This window comes from Mastomys coucha, unplaced genomic scaffold (genome assembly GCF_008632895.1).
Source record: "Mastomys coucha isolate ucsf_1 unplaced genomic scaffold, UCSF_Mcou_1 pScaffold3, whole genome shotgun sequence".
Lineage (NCBI taxonomy): Eukaryota > Metazoa > Chordata > Mammalia > Rodentia > Muridae > Mastomys > Mastomys coucha.
In genome coordinates, this window is record NW_022196909.1 from 64,237,574 (window position 1) to 64,257,801 (window position 20,228).

General features: G+C 46.9%; 1 protein-coding gene across 5 annotated transcripts in view; it reads right to left on the reverse strand.

Annotated features, from left to right (window-relative positions):
- Positions 1 to 20,228, reverse strand: part of Daam2 (dishevelled associated activator of morphogenesis 2) — a 116,749-nt gene that overhangs the window by 47,362 nt on the left and 49,159 nt on the right. For 2 of the 5 annotated variants that reach the window (XM_031346510.1, XM_031346509.1), the window contains exon 1: positions 10,884 to 11,164. The exons of 2 other annotated variants lie outside the window; for them this stretch is intronic. In XM_031346510.1, the coding sequence (XP_031202370.1) occupies positions 10,884 to 11,154 (271 nt within the window). In that variant the 5' untranslated portion in view covers positions 11,155 to 11,164. Of the gene's footprint in view, positions 1 to 10,883; positions 11,165 to 20,228 lie in introns of those variants that run through there. One more of the 5 variants, XM_031346511.1, reaches the window with a different exon arrangement.

The window sequence follows — 20,228 nt, forward strand, 5'->3', positions numbered from 1 at the left end:
TCAAAGGCCTGCCCAGCGTCTCACAGACCCGCTGCCTCTTCAGGCTCCTTTCATCTGGCATTATGTAACTTTCTTCCTTAGACTTGCAGGTGCTCCCTGACACCAACATTTCCCCATTCCTCTCTTTGTCCCTGGAGAAGTGAAGACGATAGTAGTCCCAGTATGTGACCTTCAGGTGGCTAAGGCTGAAAGTCCTTATCTCACAATTTCCATTCCTGTGGTAGAAATATCTTAGGAGCTCTCTGACCCCTGGAGTATCAACATCTACCAAAGTTCATTGATCTGAAACACTTCAGGGTCTGGGAGTGATGCTTTTAAAGGCAATGGGTATGTGTGTGTAGCAGGGAGAAGTCAAGTGTTAAAAGAAACTCTGAGCCAATTATAGGGCACAGCTCCTGAAGCATTGGCCTTCAGAGAAGTAGAAGACAGATAAAGCCTTCCCAGCTCTTTCCTACTCTCTTGTGCTCAGATGTGTTGCAAATAGCATGATATACACAAGACAATGGCTCAACCATCCCTCTTGAAGAAGGCCAGTCACCTCACCCTCAGAAGAGGATTGCTGGACGATTAAACCTCAGGTCAGATGAGGGTAATCTTTGGGATGATGTTGAACATATATTGGGAAATCTGGTCAGACATGCTTTTCATACCCAAAAAGACAGGCCAGTGCTCTGGCCAGGAATTAGAACTGATGGGTTGGAGCAGAAATAGTTAACTCATTGGCTTGCACTGGGGAAGCCTCCCCCAGGAATGCCAGCTGGAGGAGGAGCACTGGCCTCCACCATGGTTGCCATGGCTACCCCTGGACTGCTTATGCCATCAGCACCCAGACCTCTTTTGGACAGATCCATCCTCTACCTCTGGTTCCTAACACACTTCAGGTATCCTGAGTGTGTTTAACAAGGGGACTCACAAGTTTGACTTACTCAGTTTTGCCCAGATCATCTCATCACCCCTTACACATAGAGCTTCATTTTTCTAAATAGAAATGTAAAATTTGTTTGTTTGCTCCTCTGTGTGTGTGTGTGTGTGTGTGTGTGTATACATACATGCACATACCACAATGCACACGTACAAGTCAGAAGAACACATGTCAGTTCTCCTTCTGAGGCTAGAACTCACATTGTCAGCCCTGGCGTCAATCCTCTTCACATGCTGCTTAGACCCCTTCATCTGTCTAGTCTTTCTATTTTACTTGGTGGGAGTTGTTAGGACACTTTTGGGTCTTGGAACTTAGCTGTTTCTCCTGGATTATTAACATATGAAGATGTGCGCACAACTGTCACTACATCACTGTTGGAAATGCTGACAGGGACAAGCACTGAAGTCCCAGTGACATGACAGCCACCCCTGAAGATGCCACTAGACTCTTTACCCATCCTTGGGGCAATGGCACTCAGCTGGCTCTCTCCCCACCATGGGGCTCTGCATCTCCAGCCCCCTTTCCTACACAGTAATGGGAGAGATTTTCATTCAGGCCCCGTAGAACTTAAGATACACCAACTCTGAAGTATTCCTTTGAATCAAGCTTTAGAAGATAAACAAGATAAACAGGCCCTTGTGAACCCTAGAACCTTCTAGAGAATAGCACTTTGCTCCCAGATTCCTAACAATTTAACTTTGTCAACTCTCATTTAAGTTGCAACCCACTTTAACTGCCAGTCTAGAACCTTTTTTATACTGATCCCATTTTTATCTATCTCTATAAATCTTGTGATATGCTTTTTAATAGGTTCGGACAAGCCTTAAATAAAATAGTCTACAAGAGCCAAATAACACTGGTTCTTTTCTTGATTAAACACTGGCTCTCACACATATTTGAGGCACCTTGAAGAGGGAGGCTGTATCTCCCGCCTCTCCGGAACCTTCACTTCTATAGCTAATAAAATGCTTGTACTAAATGGGTGCTCAGTCCATAGGTTTAAGTCAACTTAGAAATGGCCTGTGTTTGTAGGAAATGAAGATATAGAGCTCTTTATTAAGCAGCCAGGAAATACCATTGAAATCGCTCAGTCCTAGCAGTTGACAAGCAATCAGGGGCTTTGACAATGAATAAGAGGAGATTGTAGGGACTGGCATGGAGGAAAGGGTATCCAGGGCAAGGGTGGGAAAGGCTTCAGATGAGGGAAAAGGGATGTCTGGGGATTTTCCATGGGATTTGGCAGCTGATAACGAAGATAGATGAAGTTTGTTACTCTCTCATTACTAAGACAAAAATACTCAACAAAGGCAGCTTAAGGGAATTTGCAAGTCTATTCTCTTATGGTGGAAAGGACATGGAGACATGGAGGCAGTTGGTCACATCACATCTGTAGTCATCATGGAGGAGGGAGCAATGAATACTAGCACACAACTATTTTGTTTTCTTCATTTTTTATGTAGTCTGAAACTACAGCCTGCGGAACAGAGATGGCTCTTCCACCTCAGTTAGCCCAATGTAGATAATCCCTCACAGACAAGCCCAGAGATTGGCCTCTTTGATAAGTCTAGACAATGTCAACTTGACAGTCAGTATTAACCATCAGAGTGGATGAGACTTCTAGTGTCCCATGCCAGGCTTTGTCAGGTTCCAAATCTGAAGGCTGCTGGAGTTGAGGGTAACCACAGAGACTATGAAGCTGGCCTCGTTTGGTTCATCAGCCTTGTGAAGGTAAGGGGAGTTGGTGAGCAAGACATCTCTGGGTTGAATGCTAAGCTTATAAAGAAACTTCCAGAAGCTGAAGAAATGCGGCTAAGCTAGTAAGTAGCATGAGGGAACTCTAGGAGGGTCAGACTGATGCCTAGGAGGACTTGTGGCCCCTTGTTCTTTCCTTCCACCCCTTACCTTCCTGCACTCTGAGTCTTCCTCAGCGTTTTCTCCTCTTCTGTTCCTAGAAGACCATACCAAATGAGGGATAAGGGCCAGTTGACCCCCACTGGTACAGGTTTACATGAGCTGTTCACAGCCATTACTGCTCTCCTCTGGTTGGCCAGTATCCTTGACATAGCCTTTATCACGTGTGACATTTTCTCCCAGTGTGGGGAACTAGGCCCAGTGATGCTCATCTGCTTTCTTAGCTCCAGACACTTGCTGGCAGAGCCAGGAGCAGAGGCCTGGAAGCCAGGCAGCCAGGGGTTTGACTCCTGGCTGATTGCTATATCTCCTAGCTCAGAGCCCAGATGTCTCATCTGAGATGCTGACATAATAGTGTCTTCCCCGGGGCATTCTTTGAGGAGTAAACAAGGCCACAGATGTAAAAATGCCAGGGGTACCTGTGTGCTCAGTAGGTGAGGCCAACATGGCTGCTGGGTTTCAGCCTCAGGGTCACCACAGATGAGACTGGCCCTTCCCGGAGGCACATTTCTTCAATGAGTCTCTGAGCATGTTTAGGCCCAGGCTTAGAACAATTGCCTGCCAAAATTCAGGAGTCACTCAGTTTTATCTCCAGAAACCAAAACATGGAGCCTGAGGAACTGGCCTTTTCTGAACTCACTAGTTAGAGAAGGAAATAAAGATATGGTGAAGTGTTGTGGTGACAGATAACTAATTACCTTGATTTGATTATCATATAAAATGGACATGTATTGACACATTGCCTGTGCTCCACAGGTCTACACAATGACTACACATTGATTAAAACCAGGGCTGGAGGCTGGGGAGACAGTGTAGATGGGGAAGTTCCTACCATACAAGCATGAGGGCCCGAGCTCAGTCCCTAGAGTCTGTGTGAAAAATTGCCAGACAGAATTGCATGTGTGATCCCAGAACTGGGAACAGGATTTGCTGGTTTACTGGACAGCCAGTGTATCCTATTTAGTAAACCCCAGGCCAGGGAGAGACATAGGTCCAAAGAGTTAAGAAGATAGATGAACAATACCTGAGTTGTCCTCTGGCTTCTACACACACACACACACACACACACACACACACAGAGAGAGAGAGAGAGAGAGAGAGAGAGAGAGAGAGAGAGAGGCATCCATACATCCACATATGCTATACATATCTAACATCTAACACAAATAGCAAATAGCATTGGGAACAGAGCTCAGTGACAGAATGCTTATCTAGTATGCCGGAGATTAGGTTCAATTCCCAACACTGCAGGGAAAATTAATCATCAATCAATCAATCAAAAAGTAAAACGTCACAGAAAGCAGAGCAGAACTCAGTGACTGACTGTGGGCAGGGAGGAGGGAGGAAAGGTGACCAGAGCCACGTGTCACTCATTGTAAAGCTCCTTTAAGAAGAGGAGCAGACTTAAGAAGCCACAGGGGACACCCAGCAGAGAGCAAGAACAGAGGGAAACCCCGCAGCCTGGCGCTCAGGCCACAGAGACTGAACTTGCCTCTCTGGTGACCCACTTTTCTCTCCCCAGAAGCCTCCCCAGTGCTGCAGCCCCTTCCTGTGGGGACACAGAGCCACAAGATTAACACGTTTTATGAGCTCTAAGCACCCTGAAAGAGACTCCCCCTCACAGTGCCTCCATACTCTGAGATCTCATAGTGTTCCTTTCCGAGACTTAGTGCCCTCCAGTGTAACGGCTGCCTTTGCCGAACATCTCCAAGGACTCCACTTTCCCACTATCTGGCTCAATCTCTTCTGAAAGGTTTCCCCAGGGGCTCCTCTCAGCCCATCCTGAGCATCCCGACTCCCCACATCCCACCCCAAGCCAAGCAGGAAGGACTTCCTATCTTTTGACTCTGTTCCCATTTGGTCTCCTCTAACCCTCATCCCTAAGTCATGACCCTTCACCACACCACACTGCACAGCTTGCATCCCAGGACTGTAAGGCCGCCATCACAGGGTCTATTTCTTGATCTTAATTAAAGACAGAATAATGCTTATACTTCCTATCTGACAGTATGAAAGCCACTGGGATAGATCGTCATTTTATACCCATGAAGACCTTAGACCAATGGTGTCATTTTAAAGAAGTAACTAAGAGGGTAGGAAGATGAGTAAGTTGAAAAACAATGCTGTGCTTGCAGAAGGACCCGAGTTCAGCTTCTCAGGAGCCACATGGGAAGCCATTCATGGTTGCCTATATCTATAATCCCAACACTGGGGAGAGAGAGACAGGTAGATAGATCCCTGGCACTCGCTGGGCAACAGCCCATCAAATTGGTAAAAAAAAAAAAAAGCTGGGAACTCTTAAGGAACATCATTCCAGGTTGACCTCCAGCTTTTATAAGCAGATACATACATGTGCATTGACCTCCAGCTTCTATAAGCAGATACATACATGTGCACAGATATCTGCACACACATACCTGTGCCCCCTCCCCCAACACACAAAAGAAGCAATTAAGGAACAACCAACCACAAAACTGTATCTCTACAAGACTCGGGTCATCATGGCATCATACAGCCAGTTGACAGCACAGGGATATGGTCTGTTAGAACACCCCAAGCCTCAGCGTTTCTGTTCAATGTCCTAAGTCAGGATCAGTTCAGGATTTTCTCGAGCACTCTACAGATTCGGAATCTCTAACTCAGACTTCTGTGTTTCCTGTAAGTTGTTCTGGTGGTGCTAAAATCTTTTGCACAGTGACCTTGAAATGAGTCAAATGGGGTGTGGGGATGGGTGAGCAAAGTAGAGAAGGAAACGTGGGAGGGATGGCTAACATTGAAGACCCCTTGGAAGAGTGGTATGGAAACTGGCTCTCATAGAAGCTATATGTGTATATGCATACATATGTACATAATACATATATACACACACACAGAGACAGAGACAGAGACAGACAGACAGACAGACAGACAGGAAGGCAAGCAGACAGGCAGGCAGGCAGGCAGGCAGGCAGGCAGGCAGAGATATTAAGTAGAGTTACCCTATAAAAAGTTCACAATTCCAGTAGGCCCTGCAGGCTAACAAGTAAAAAGCCCAGAGCCTGAAGCGGCTACCTCTTTTGGAGTTGTTGGCTGGTGAGGTCCCATAGATACACTCCCCTCCCCCCCCCAAACATTACAGGATGTTGCCAATGCCATTGGTTACCCTCTAGAACTTGACAGAAGGACCTTACTGTTGAGGGCATTGTATACTTGAGCCATAGAACATGAAGAAATCCACCTGGTACTGACCCGCAGATTCACCCCTATAGGCTAACTGTCATAGTGCTGGAAGGTGCTTTCCAGGTTACTAGAGGACAAAGGAACCCTGTGAGCCACGATAACTGGCCTGGGAAGATGTTCACACTGGTCCCAGAGTGACACAAATATCATAGAAGTATTGTAAATTATGCTATCACGTAGTAAATCTTCAGGGAGTTGTTAAGTTGCTTGTTCAACAATGCTAATCTGTCCAGAGACCCAGCTAGGACTCTCAAGTTTGTGCTCAGAACTCCATTCCCATCCAGTGGTCTTGTCGTGAAGCCGAAACTGAGCCACGAGCCCCCTTTAGTTCATGAGGCCAATGCTTCAGCTTTACCCCACATCCCTGTGCAGAACAACAGAATGAACACATGCTACCGACTCACTCTCTTTGGCTTCGTGTGTTCTGTTCTCAAGCTTTACTGGGTCACATGGCATAGGGAACCCAGCCTTGGACTCAGAGGCCTCAGGCCAATTCTAAGCCCTCTGACTTTGTGACTGGCAGCGTGAGCCTGGGCAGAGCTAGGGAGAGAACACTTTGGCAACAAATCAATCTCCTTGTCAGAGCCTGGCCTAGAACCCAGCTGAGTATGTGCACATGGTCCCTCTCTGGATCCTTCACAGGTCTTCCCTATCACTCAATGCTCTCTTACATGCCAGCCTGTCACTCTCAGCATCCTGGCATCTAGAGAAGGCCATATGTGTAGCCCGGGGCCTGACTGGACACAAATCCCACATCACAGGTAGAGTCTACCTTCTTGGAGGCAAAGTAGGGTAGAGAGGGCAGGGACCAAAAGACAGGGATAGCAGGTGGTCCATCTACTAGACGATAAATGGTGCATACAAAGTGATCCTTCACTCCCTCCTCAGCCTGGTCATACAATTTCATCCATCAGCCAATTCATTCATTCTTTCTAACAAAGAATGTGTATGTAAGGTGTACATAGCTGTTATATGGGTGTGGTATGTGTGGATGGTAAGTGTTTATTTAAGGTGTAGATGAATGTTGTATGTGCATATGTAAAGTGCATGTAGATTATATATGTAGATAGTGAATGTGGGTGGTACCTTAGATCTGTATGTGTATGTGTCCTGTGAGTAAATGGGACATGTGATATATGTGTGGTTTGTATAGGTAGATAGTATATGTTCATATGTGGTGCACATCTGTGATGTGTGTGTGTGTGTGACATATGTATGTGTGCATGTGGTATGTGTCCATGTGTGGCATATCATGGTATACATGCATGTATACCGTGTGTAGATGGTATATATGTAGTGTATATAAATGGTATATGTGCATATGTGGTGGCTGTAGATGGTGGCTATGCATGTATGTGTAGAGAGCATATGTGTGCTGTGTGTAGATAGTATATGTGCATATGAGATGTGCATATGTGTAGAAGGCATAAATGTGTATGGTATATTCTTGAAGATTGTATATGTGTGTAGTTGTATATGTTCAGATGGTTCATGTATATGTATGGTGTGTAGAGGGTATATGTACATACATGGAGTAGGTCTGTAAATACATGTGCATATTTGTTTAGTTGTATGTATGTGCAGATGATATGTAGTATATGTTAAAGATAATTTATATGGATTATGGTGTATGTATAGATATAGATGTGAAAAGTACGCATGTAGGTGGAATATGAACATGTGTGGCATACATGTTGAGCTGACATGTGGGACCATAATGGCCCAGGGTTATGGAGGAAGAGTCAAGGGAGCTTTAACCACAAATACCTCAAACATAAGGACAGCAGGAGCTGGCTCCCTCCCACTTCCCAGCCTTGTGCCATAAGCAGGCCATCAAGCCCAGTAAGAATTTCTTACCCTGACAGTTATCAGGGTTCACTCCTTGTTTGACCTTATAAGGTTCCCCTGGCCCCAGCCTACAGCCCCTGAGTATGGAGGGGAAACACCTTCCGACACCCTTCCATGGCTAATGGTACACAGCCACACATACCTTGCCCCAGAGACCCTGACCACCTCACCAGGGAGATAAATACCTCTTCCTCCGTCCCCAGTAAATGAACCAGTTCTCTGAAGCTATTCCCAGGTGTGTTCACTGCCCAAGCTCTCATCGCAGACCAAGATCCTGCACTGCACTCACCCGTGCCTGGCTAAGTTTCCCTGTCTGCCTCCAGTCCAGCTAGGTGCCTAACTGGCCTGGCTACCTCAAGGGGGAAGTTAACATGGGCGGCAGTGATGTGTGGCATACATGTATATGTAAAGATGACATATGTGTGTTTGTGGAGTGTAGATGTTATATGTTCATGGGTGGAGTATGTGGGTAGAAGATGCATGTGCATGTGTGGCATACATGTTTAGGTGGTCCATGTATGTGGCATGTGTATATAGATGGAATATGTGCATGTGAGGTGTGTGTAGGTATCATCTGTACAAGTAGGATTTGTATGTTTGTGTAAGGAGTGTATATGCATGATTTGTGTCCGTATATAAGCTGTATTATATACTGAGCTTCATATGTGTGTTTGTGTGAGTGTTTAGGGATATGTGTGATTTGTACATATGGTGTGTTAGCATAAGTGATACTTGTGAATGCATGATGTGTCGTATCTGAGCTATGGTGTATATGCATGGGTATGGTTTGTGTGGTGTATTTGGGGTAGGTTGTATGCATACATTGCTATATGTATTACTCTTCAAGAAGTACACCATGACTGCTTTGAGTTTTAAGTCTAAACAGGAAAAGACTAGCCAGTTCCCAACAACATGATCAGAGGAGTCGGTCACATCCCCGGAAAGCAGCGCCATGCCACCTTCTCACCAGCTCACCCTCAGCCTGGAAAGAGATGCCCAGGCAACATATTTAGGAACTGTGATTTAGGGAAAAGGGGTCTTTACTTCAGCTTCCCGTGAGCCACACAATGTCCTCGGGGCAGAGACCACTGAGTGGGTGCTGGAATGCCAGTGGGCCAGAGCCTGAGTTCAGTCACCTGGTGCTTCTCCCAGCAACTGAGGGACATCAGGATGCTGGACTGATTGTAACCAGCAATAATGCCCAGGGGAGGAGGGCTCACTCCTATCACACGGTATCTGATCCTGTACAGTTTTAATTTAGTTGTGGAATGTGTGTGTATGTGTGTGTGTGTGTGTGTGTGGTATATCTGTGTGTGTGTGTGTGTGGTGTATCTGTGTGTGTGTGTGTGTGTGTGTGGTGTATCTATGTGTGTGGGGGTAGGGTAGGTGGTATATGTGTGTGTGTGGTGTATCTATATGTGTGTGTGTGTGTGTGTGTGTGTGTGTGGTGTGTGTATATGGTGTGTATGTATCTGTGTGTGTGAGTGGTGCCTGTGTGTGTGTGTCTGTGAGTGGTGTATCTGTGTGTGTGTGTGTGTGGTGTGTATGTATCTGCGTGTGTGAGTGGTGCCTGTGTGCATGTGTGTGTATGTATGTGTGAATACATGTAAGCATGTGCATGCCTGTGCGTCTAACGACTGTAACTGGACTTTTCTGCATGTGTACTGCAGTGGAGTGTACCATGCCTTTGCCATGGGAAATCAGCTGGTAAGCTCTAGCTGCTCCTGAGATCTGAGATGGAAAACATAAATCAATGTCAATCATGAACTCAAACAGTTCCAGTGCTCCACACCTCAAACGAAACTAAACAAACCAAAAACCTCAACACATCTCTAAGAAGGACACGAAGTATACTAAGAGCTGGGTTGGACTCATGATCCTTGTCTTTTTGCCCCTCTCCCTGTCCCTGTCCCTTTCCTTCTCCCTCCCCTCCCCTCTTCCCCCATTCCTTTTTTTGGCGATGTTGGTGTTAGAGATTTGATCATTAAACCCAGAGTGTTAGCGTGCTAAGTACACCCCCCCACACCCACACACACCTAGTCACCCCGACCCCTTTTTCTTTTATTTTCACCTTTTATTTTGAGACAGGGCTCCACGCTCAGGCTGGCCTTGTGCTCGCTCTGTATGTAGCTCAGGCAAGCCTTGAACTCAGTGTTCTCCTGCGTGAGAGGTCTGTGCCACCAAGCCTGGAAATTCACTTTCTACTTATGGTTGCATTTAATTATCCCAAGTCCTGCAAACAAGGTTTTGTGATTTGATGCCTGTTTTTATTTTTTAGATATTATGGAGTAAACCCAGGGCTTTGCAAACGCTGAGCACATGTCTATCCCTGAGCTACATCTTCAGTACTAAAAATACCTTTAAAGTTTTAAAACAGGGACTCAGTAAGTTACTCAGAATACCCTTGAATTGACTGTGCAGCTCAGATTAAACTCAAATGTGTGATCCATCCACTTCAGCCTCCACAGTAGCTGGGATTATGGGCCTGTGCTACCAGGCCCGGCCACGCTTCTTTTTATATACACGGAAATGAAGGCTCAAAGAAACCCAGTAGCTTGCCTAAGTAAAGTGCACAACGCATGCAAACTTCCATTTCACTAATTCCAAAACTCAGAAACAGCCTTTCCACCATGCAGAGATTGGAGGGTAGGAACGACAGCAATAGTGTAAACAGAAGGCGTCCACACAGCCGTGGCACTACTTAAGGTACGCATGTCAGTACGGAATCTTCACCCGTCTGGCCATCCCAGCTCTCAGAATAGAACCTGGCTTTTCCAGAGAGCAGCCTGGCTCAGAGCCCCCGCTGTAGGCAGCCATCCGGCCGCACCATCTCACCACATGCCGCCCGAGAGAGGTCCTGGTGATCTGGTCCTCGGGGGACGCCCTCGGGATGCCAGCTGGGTACACTCTAGATCTACATCCTCCTACCACTGTCCTGAGACTTTTAATGTTTTAAATAAGAAACCCTGCATTTTCTTCTTACCCCAAGTCCTGAAAACCACGAAGCTGGTCCTTCCCGTCTCTACAGTGGCCAGCTCCGACTGACAGAATTTCGAAGGAAGTGCAGCCCGGGCTAGCCACTCCCTGTATGTTTCCAAATCTGTTACCCACAGTCCCTGGATGGGCAGGACTGGAGACAGATATATTGCTTTAATCTGGGTGGCTTCCTGCACCAACGGCCTTGATCCACGCTGTTCAAGAACTGGCCCCATCCCTCCGATCTCTCTCCTCCCTCTCTGGCCTCCCTCCTCCATGCCAAGCTACCATGCTTCCCATCATGGTGACCCACTCACTCCTCCCGAGACTAGAAGGCATGGAAAGCTGTGGTGAATCTCCCCTCTCCCCGGAGGCAGGAACTTGATAAGAGCTAATGAATTGCTGTATTCAGTAGAGTCTTGACTCTGTCCGTGATAAGATGCTGATATTAAAGTAGCGATACATTAAGCCTGCACAAAGACTCTATGTCCTTCATCATTCTAGAATTGGATAAGTAATAAAAGCATGAGATTAGCTGAGCTTTGAAATAAAGTCAAGAACTGCGCTGCTCCATCTCCTGCGGGTCTCTGCATTAACCCATCCCTCATCCCCAGTATCCTCCTCCACCTGTTCTTCTCTCCATCTATATTTTCTCTGTCTATCCTTACTTTTGCAAAACAATAGCCTTTCTGGTCACTCCAATACATGCTCCCTCTCCCTGCAACCCTCATGAAAGCCCAGTTCATGGAGAATCACAGTATTTGAGTTATTTTGTATGTGTTTATATTTTTATAACAAAGAACTTTGCTCCATCTAGATTCTGGTCCCTAGAGAACGGCCTCTGGCACCCCGCCATATCCCGGGAAAGCACTCTCTACATGAATTCATTCAAGCAGGCAGGTATACAAAGAGATGAGAGGAATTTGCTCCTAAGAAATCAATCTTTGTGCATACCTAAGGAAACCAGGTCTTTTCTTCTCCAGCATCCACTAAAAGGTGTGCAGACCTTGGCCAAATACTCTTAAGAGGGGTCACGTGACAGAAAGGCATATTCTTTTGTAGATTTTCACAGTTAAATCATACATGCAATTCCCAGGTAAACTCAGGGCATGTTGATTTCTGAATCTCCCATTTCTGGTTTTTCATTTTTATTTTATTTATTTATTTTAAAGCTTTATTTATTTTTATTTTGTGTGGAAGAATGTTTTGCCTGCATATATACATGTACACCATATGCATGCAGTGCTCACAGAGGCCAGAAGAGGACGTCAGATCCCCTGGAGCTGGAAGTACAGAGGGTTGCATCAGTGCTAAGAACTGAGACCCCTGGTTCCTCTGCAAGAGCAGCCAGTGCTCTTAACCATGGAACCCTTTTGTTTTTCGTTTTTTGAGACAAAGACTCACTGTGTCGCCCAGACTGTCCTAGAGCACACTATGTATGTAGTTTCCTAGAGTGGCCCTAAACTGGTGGTGATCCTCCTGCCTCAGCATCCCAAGTATAAAAGATGAGAGGTACATCCCACTGCTCTTGTTCACGTCCTTCCCAAACACCGCATGTTGCACACAAACGCTGTAAGAGGTCGTTTTCTCCAAGTGTTTGATGGAGCAGGCTACAGAAGCTGAGGTCTCTTCTAGAACCCAGCCCCTACCCAAGGCCTCCATGCCTGAACACCTCACTTCTAGCCTATTTTCTTTTCAGACCTGACATTACTGCAGGCTCTGCTCCTTTCTCTTCACAGAAAGGTATCCCTTCCTCACTCAGTGCTGAGTGATCAGGGTGCTGACTCATTCTCCCATCCTGGAAACCTTGCGACAGTGTGCCACCTTCTTACAGACTGTCACTCCCTTCACCTGCTACCCTAACCCCTCTGTCTGGTCTGTCCCCTCTTCTCAGTGACCCACTTGCCTGAAATTCTCCCTGTTCTCTGTAGCCTCTTCCGTCCCCGTGGCCAACCCTACTCAGAGACTGCCTACCCAGAGTCCATTTCCACGGTGGATGCCACAGCTCCCAAGAAAGACTTCCCTCCACAAAGAGGGTCCACCCAAGCAAACCTTCCCCCAGAGTCCATCTCCACAATCCATCTCCATCCCTTCCATAAGCCCTTCCCACTCTGTCGGCTCTCACCCAGTAAGCCTCCCTTCCTATTGGTACCTTCTGCCCTCCCCAATCCTAGCAGACTGGTAGCATCCAACTTTAGGCGGATCTACCACTTCCTGAATTATAGCTACTCTCAATGAGCCAGGAAATTCCTCATTTAGAGAAAATATCTCCATAATTCAGCAGGCACTAACTAGTGCCCAATGCAGGGCTTGGTGGGTATGCTGGGGCACAGTCAAGGTTCAGAGCTTTTCTCCCCCTCTCTAAAAGACAAATCTAATGATCCCTGGGGAACCCTCCTTTCCCTGGCTTCCACCTTCATAAATTTTCACTCAATACAGCCCAGGAACACACGTGGACCTCTTTCTAAACTGATTCTGCCTCCCTGATTCTCTCTGGGAATGGCCTAGCAGGCCTGAGGTTCAAACCCACTGAAGTGCTTTAAGCTGCCAGTCACACACTGCATCAGGCATGGCCTAGGTGTTATTTCTTCCTCATAAAAAGAAACTGATTTCTCTCAGACAGGGCTCTCATAGGCCAAGCAGTTCTCAAAATTTCTGTGTAGCCAAGGATGGCCTTGAACTTCTGATCCTCCTGCCTTTGCCTCCAGATTCTGAGATTACTGGCATGTACTCTTATATCCAGTATTATGGCATGCTGTGAATGGAACCCAGGGTCTTGTGCAGGCTGGGCAGTCACTCTAGCAACTGACTTGCCCTCAGAGTCCTTCTCTGCAGGGAGCTCAAGAAACTCTTCAACTTAGGTCTTAGCACCTAAGTCGTAAGTTTGAGGGGAAACGCACAGAGAAATCAAACCACTGGGTCAAGGTTCACAGAACATAACCCCCTAAACTGGGGCGACAAAGTTTGACCAGCTGGCCAAAGCTCCTATACATCTCCCCAACACACACACACACACACACACCTATGCCCCACATACAACATACATGCATATATACATACATGCACAGGCAGACATACACATAAATGCACACACAGCATGCATGCACACACACATACATGCACACAGAGACACACACACATACAACGTACATGCATACACACATACATGCACACATACAAAATTACCTGGTGTCGACACCCAGGTAGTTCTCCCTACAAGTGTTTTGTCAATTCTGCATTCACCCACTTGGACCCTCCCATTCCATCCGGGCACTGGTGACATGACTGTATCGTCACAGTATCTAGGGGACTAGTGTGCAAAGCCTCAAATGGCTGGCTGTGGCTCCGCTCACCTCAGCTTGGGTGAGCCCTAAGCATGGAACAGTTCCTGCAAGACACTGTCCTCACTGGTCTGGCTGACTGCCAGCCCAGGCAGAGCCAACCCCTTTCTTCTCTGCTTCACTGGTCCCCTCTCACACCTCTTCTTGGCTTCAGGTCAAAACCACGAGGCAAACTACTGGCTTGGATGAGGGCCTAGGTTTCCAAGCTCTCATCTCTCCTGCTACCTTTTTCTGCTGAATCACAAATGACTTTGCATCCCGAGTCACCTAGTGGCCCAGTCACCTAGATGTCCTCAGAGTTCCAGGTGGGCTAGGAGCCAGGAACCTGCAGTTCTGCAAGTCCCCTCTGAGTGATCTGGACACGAGACTAGTTTTGGCTTGACTGTGTCATCGTCTGTGGCAGAACCTATGATTCTATACGGCTGTGATTGTGAGTGAATCCCTTAGCATCTCATCCTTAGCTACACAGCATAGTCAACAACAATGCTCAGATCCTACTCCAAGCCAACTGAGCAAGAAGCTATAGGTGGGCCTGGGGCCTGGGTAGAGGCCAGTAGGGCAAATGGCTTATCTTCATGTGGTCAGGATTGTTCAAAATTTAAAACTGCAAAGTTTCATGAAGAATGTGAATTGAACTCAAGCAAGCTGAGATAGCTGGCACCTGTGAAAAGTTATCCAGACCAGTTTAATCTACGGGTATATTGACCAGCTCTAGAAATGGCCTAGCCACTTGGCAGCTTCCTCCAGCATTCCTTTCAAGTCACAGCTCACCTGCCTTAGGTCTGATTATCTCAAAGGGGATCCCCAGACCAGCAGCAGTGCAGAGCTAGCTACCTCAATTAATAATAATCAATATCTTAACGTATCCACGTTCCTCCTATAAGCCATCGTAGATGCTTCCAGGTATCACAATTCAAATCATTAGAAATAGACAATGTCATTGTCACTGTGATCGCTCAATGACACCTGAGGAAGCTGAATGCAGGAAAAGAATCAACCTGTTCCCATGGTTCATTGGTGGTAGTATCACATTGACAAACATGTTTACTCCACCAGGTATCCACGTGCTTCTCTCCCTCAGACCTCTCAAGAATTCCTACCAGAAGGGTGTCAAGTTTAGTGATGAGCTCAGTAGTAATGAAGGTGTTAACTGTCAAGCCTAAGCTGCTGGGCGAGGCTTGGGGCTAGGGGTTCAGTTCTCCTGGGAGGGTGTAGTAAGACCAAAAAGGGCTGGGTTCTAAATCCCACGCAGCAGCAGTGTTTATTGACCTCTGACTAAGTGGCCAGCTCGAATGAGCCATCTGATTAAAATCAACAGTAACTCCATAAAGTACATGGTGCTGGGGTTTGTTTTTGTTTTTGTTTTTTTTTCCCATAGAAGAAAATTTCTTCCTCTTGCTCCAGCTCAGGACCAATGGGGAAATGGATGTAAGAAGCAGAGAGATGGAGGTTGGAATCACTGCTGTGATTTGAGAAAGCAATTGTGAATCAGTGGCTTTAGATTTCTGAATTTCCCGAGAGGCAAGGCCAAGTCATAAGCCCAGTCACCAATGGTAGACCTTTCCACAGGATTAGGCCCGCCGCCTTCCTCACCAAGACCTGGCCAGCATCACCCACTCTGCCGGTGGCTGATCCAAGAGAAGTGGGGAAGGGAGGTGACAAGGCCAACTCACAACTCCTCCCAGAGTCAGATGCTTCGCCTCTTCCTGAGGATGGGTTGGGAGGCAAGAAAGAGCAAGTGGCCAGGCTTTCTTTCTCAACCCCACTTGAGCCTGGTCCCATCCCCAAAGATGCCCACTGGGCTCAAAGAGAACTCAGGCTGGATAGTCTGACTGTGCGCAACTTCTATGGTGTGCCTGAGGCATCACCAGTACTGCCTCTTTTGGAAGCAAGAAGCCAGGGAGGTTCTTCTCGTTCCCAAGAGTTGGTGGCGTTCATATGTTCAATAAGGGAGACAGTTGCTCAGGAAACCCACACTTCCTGCCCTTTACCTGGAGCTCACAAACAGGAGAAGGGGAATGAGTCAACAACTGAGCCTCCTTCGGATCCTAAGTGGGTGGGAGAAGGTTTTCAGCCAGCCAGATCTATTGCACGCCAGAAGCTTGCTAAGGGCTCAACTACAGTCACCTCTTCCCGTCCCGTTTCCCAGCTCTGAGCAGAGAGGGTAAGGCTTTGCCACCACCAAACAACTTAAGACATTTCTTGTCTTCTAGGATCGCTTCCTCATTCTGTCTGGAGCTGTGCTCCTCCTCATGACAATGACCTAATGTGTCCTTGTGAGGTATCTGGGGCAGGGAGGCAACTGCCTGGTCCATAGTAGGACAACTGATTCACTGCAGGTGTTTGCATCATTGTGTTGGAAGATGGCCTCTTGGAGGAGTGCTAGGGAGATGCTGGGGTGGTGAAGTGTTCACCTTACAGGCCCGAGGATCTGAGTTCGATTCCCAGAACCGACATAAAAAGGCCAGGCATGGGGACTCACACTTGGGATCCCAGTGTCAGGACTGTAGAAACAGGTAAATCCCTGTGAGTGGCAGGGCCAGTTACCCTAGCCTACTTGGTGAGTTCAAAGCCTATGGGAGACCCTACCCCAAAAATGAGAGTATAATGCCCAAAGGACAATAGCCAAGACTGTCCTCTGGCTTCCACAGGCATGTATTCACATGCATGCACCTACGCGCACATGAATGCATCTGAACACACCTACACAGACTTTATTTTTAAAGAGAGAAAACTGAAGAAGTTTTGAATGCAAGAAGATGACACAGAACAGCCCAGCTAAGAAAGCACCAAGTCCTAAGGAGGTGAGCTCACGTGAGCCAGAATCGGAGCTGAAAGTGGGGACACAGAGAAAGGACAGGACTCTGTGAAATGGGTCATGGGTGTCCGTGCCATCGGTCAGGCAGAGAAACTGAGATTCAGCCTCTCAGAATAGAGCCTCCTTTCCTCTAACACTGTAATTCACTGTCCCTTCCTCCCAGCTCCCTGGGCCACACTCCACATGCCTGTATCCAGACTCATTTGTTTAAACTACCCCCTCTCCCCTGCCCTGCCCTGGGGACTCGAGGAATCTGAGAAATGCCTTCAGTTCTAAGTACTGGAGGGCAAGAAGTGAAATAAAAGGAATAAACTCTCCCTCTAGACCTCTGTCTGCATAGGATTTCCCACCACAGCTGATCCCTTCTCTATCAACAGATGACCATCCTGACTCAATGTTACTAGGCCACCTAGTGAGAACTTCCCAAATTTGGACAGGTACCATCACCCCACCACAATAACTCCTCTGCCATCTTCACCAACATCTATCCTTTCCTCTTTCATCATTTTAGCTCAATGATTATCCCTATCCTTTCCCATTTAAGCCTTTATCCATCCATAGTTTCCCAGACCAGAGATGGACAGTAAGGATTCTAATATAAGACAGAGAGCCCTTGCCCTCTGGGAGCAAACACCAGGTTACAGGGACTCACACACTACTAACGAAAAGGGGCAGGTGCTTCTTTTCATGCTCTGCAAGTCTTCTGTGTGTGTATGCACATACATGTCTACACATATTGTTTCTCTCTGAAGACATATATATTTGCATGTGCCTGTGTAGGCCTGAAGTCAACTTTGGCTATCATTCATTTTCCAGGTACTCCAATGATCTTCTATGTTTTTTTTAGGCAGAGTCTTTCATGGCCCAGAACTTGCTGAATAGGCTAGGTTGGCTGGCCAGAAACCCCAGGGTCCACCTATCTTTACTTCCCTAGAGTTGGGAATAGGAACTCATGGCCACTATGACAAGCATTTCTTCTGTGTTCACATGGGTTCCCGGGATTGAACTAAGCCATGGTGAGATGCAGCCAACTCTTCCTACCCTCAGTCTGACATGCACAAAACACATGAAGGACATCACAGTAACAGACACACGCAATGAGCACCATGCCCCAGCACCAACTTCCTGCTGTAGACTTCAAGGGTTGGTTCCATGCCAAGGTATGCCACCTTCTGTCATTTCCTGGACCCTGTGTCTGACCTGTAGCTTCAGGCACATTCAGCAGCCTGCCTGTATGTGTCAGACACTTGAGACAAAGGCAAAGATGATGCTCTCCTAAGGACCTGGCAGAAGGACATACATGCACGAGAGTAGAGATGACACAAGAGAGGAGGCTCACAGTGGCAGGAGACAGACCGCTGTGTGATGGGAGCAGGGAGGGGCAGCCAATACGATGGCCACCTGATTAGAACTTCCCAGACGGAAGCTGATCATGAAGAGGACACCAGAAAGGGCTTTCTGAAAGAGGCGATTCCAAATCTGCATCTTAAAGAGGAGAAGCAGGAAGTCTGAAAAAGAGCCTATGACATTGGCTTGCCTCCTGCCACTTTTGGTCATCTTAGTCACCTCTCACCGACTTGGCTTCCTTCCCTCCCATCAGCCTCTATCTCAGAATGTCCCTTCTACTGAGAAAGAGAGAGAGAGAGAGAGAGAGAGAGAGAGAGAGAGAGAGAGAGACAGAGAGAGAGAGAGAGAGAGAGAGAGAGACAGAGACAGAGACAGAGAGAGAGTCAAAGAGACAGAGAGAGAGACAGAGAGACAGAGAGAGAGAGAGGAGAGAGAAAGAGAGAGAGAGAGAGAGACAGACAGAGAGAGAGAGAGACAGAGAGAGAGAGAGACAGAGAGAGAGAGACAGACAGAGAGACAGAGAGAGACAGAGAGAGACAGACAGAGAGAGAGAGAGACAGAGAGAGAGACAGAGAGAGAGAGAGAGACAGACAGAGAGAGAGAGACAGAGACAGAGAGAGAGAGAGAGACAGAAAGAGAGAGAGGGAGAAAGAGAGAGAGAGAGAGACAGACAGACAGACAGACAGACAGAGAATGAACATGTCACGTGCACCCAGATGCCTATGGTGTGCCTGTTTGGAGTTTCCTCTTTCGTTTCATTTAGATTTAATGTTTTAACATCAATAACATGAGGTTAATGGTATAATAAAAGCTAAAAATATGAAGCAGGATGTTATCACTTCTGTCTAGTACAGTCACCCAACCAGGAAATCATTTTCCAACTGAAAGGACAAAGACAGATGCTGTGCTTGCATCCCTGAGATGCAAGGGGAATTCAGAGCCCACCACCAACACACACAGTGGGTCCTTATATTTATTCCTGGTTAAGCCAATGGCCAACAGCCAATGGGAGCCAGCAGCCTTCCTTCTGAGGGCCTCTAATACACTCTTTTAGGCATAACTGCAGATCACTAGAAGCCAGCTAAAGAACCTGTGCCCAAGACTCCTTTGAAGTCTCAGCAATGCGATAGGGTTAAGAATCTAGATCCTTAGATACTTTCTTGGCTCCACCATGAAACTCACTATAAGTCTTTGGGAAGGTAACTCTGATTCTTTAACAAAATGCAGGTATGGCAGGTTATAGCTGGTCAGGAACTCATCAGTCACAAGTGGAAATTCAGCAGTCAGAACACACGCCAGATTAGATGAATTCTAAGAGGAAAATATTCCCCAATAACATTTGCCCCAGAGAAAACAAGAAGTTGTTCTCCCTTAATTTTCCCTTCTTTTACATCTAAACTGGGAGTTCATTTGAGGGCAGTTGAAGGAGAAGAGATCAGAATATAGCTTAGGAGATGAGAATTAGGGTAAGAGGTGATCTGCAGGATGAACTTGTTCTCATGCATTAGAAAGAAACACAGTAAGTGGCCAAAATTCAGGGTGGCATCATTGAAAATAGACCAATGCCTTGGAAAGTTTCAGGTAAAGCACATGGTCTACAGAAAGGATACACACACGTGCCGTGTGCACACACACACACACAGACACACACAGATATACACAAAACTGGGAGACATTCTGTCCCAGAGCAACACTGCTCTGTCAATAGCAAATAGCAAGAAGCCATTTGCTGAGGCTGCCATCTAGCCCTCACCTCTCAGAGGAGAAGCTGAGCATTGAGCCCTCCCTTCATAGGTGTGCCGAGGCCCTGGATATACCAGGGAGCCCTCAGCTCATTTATCACCAG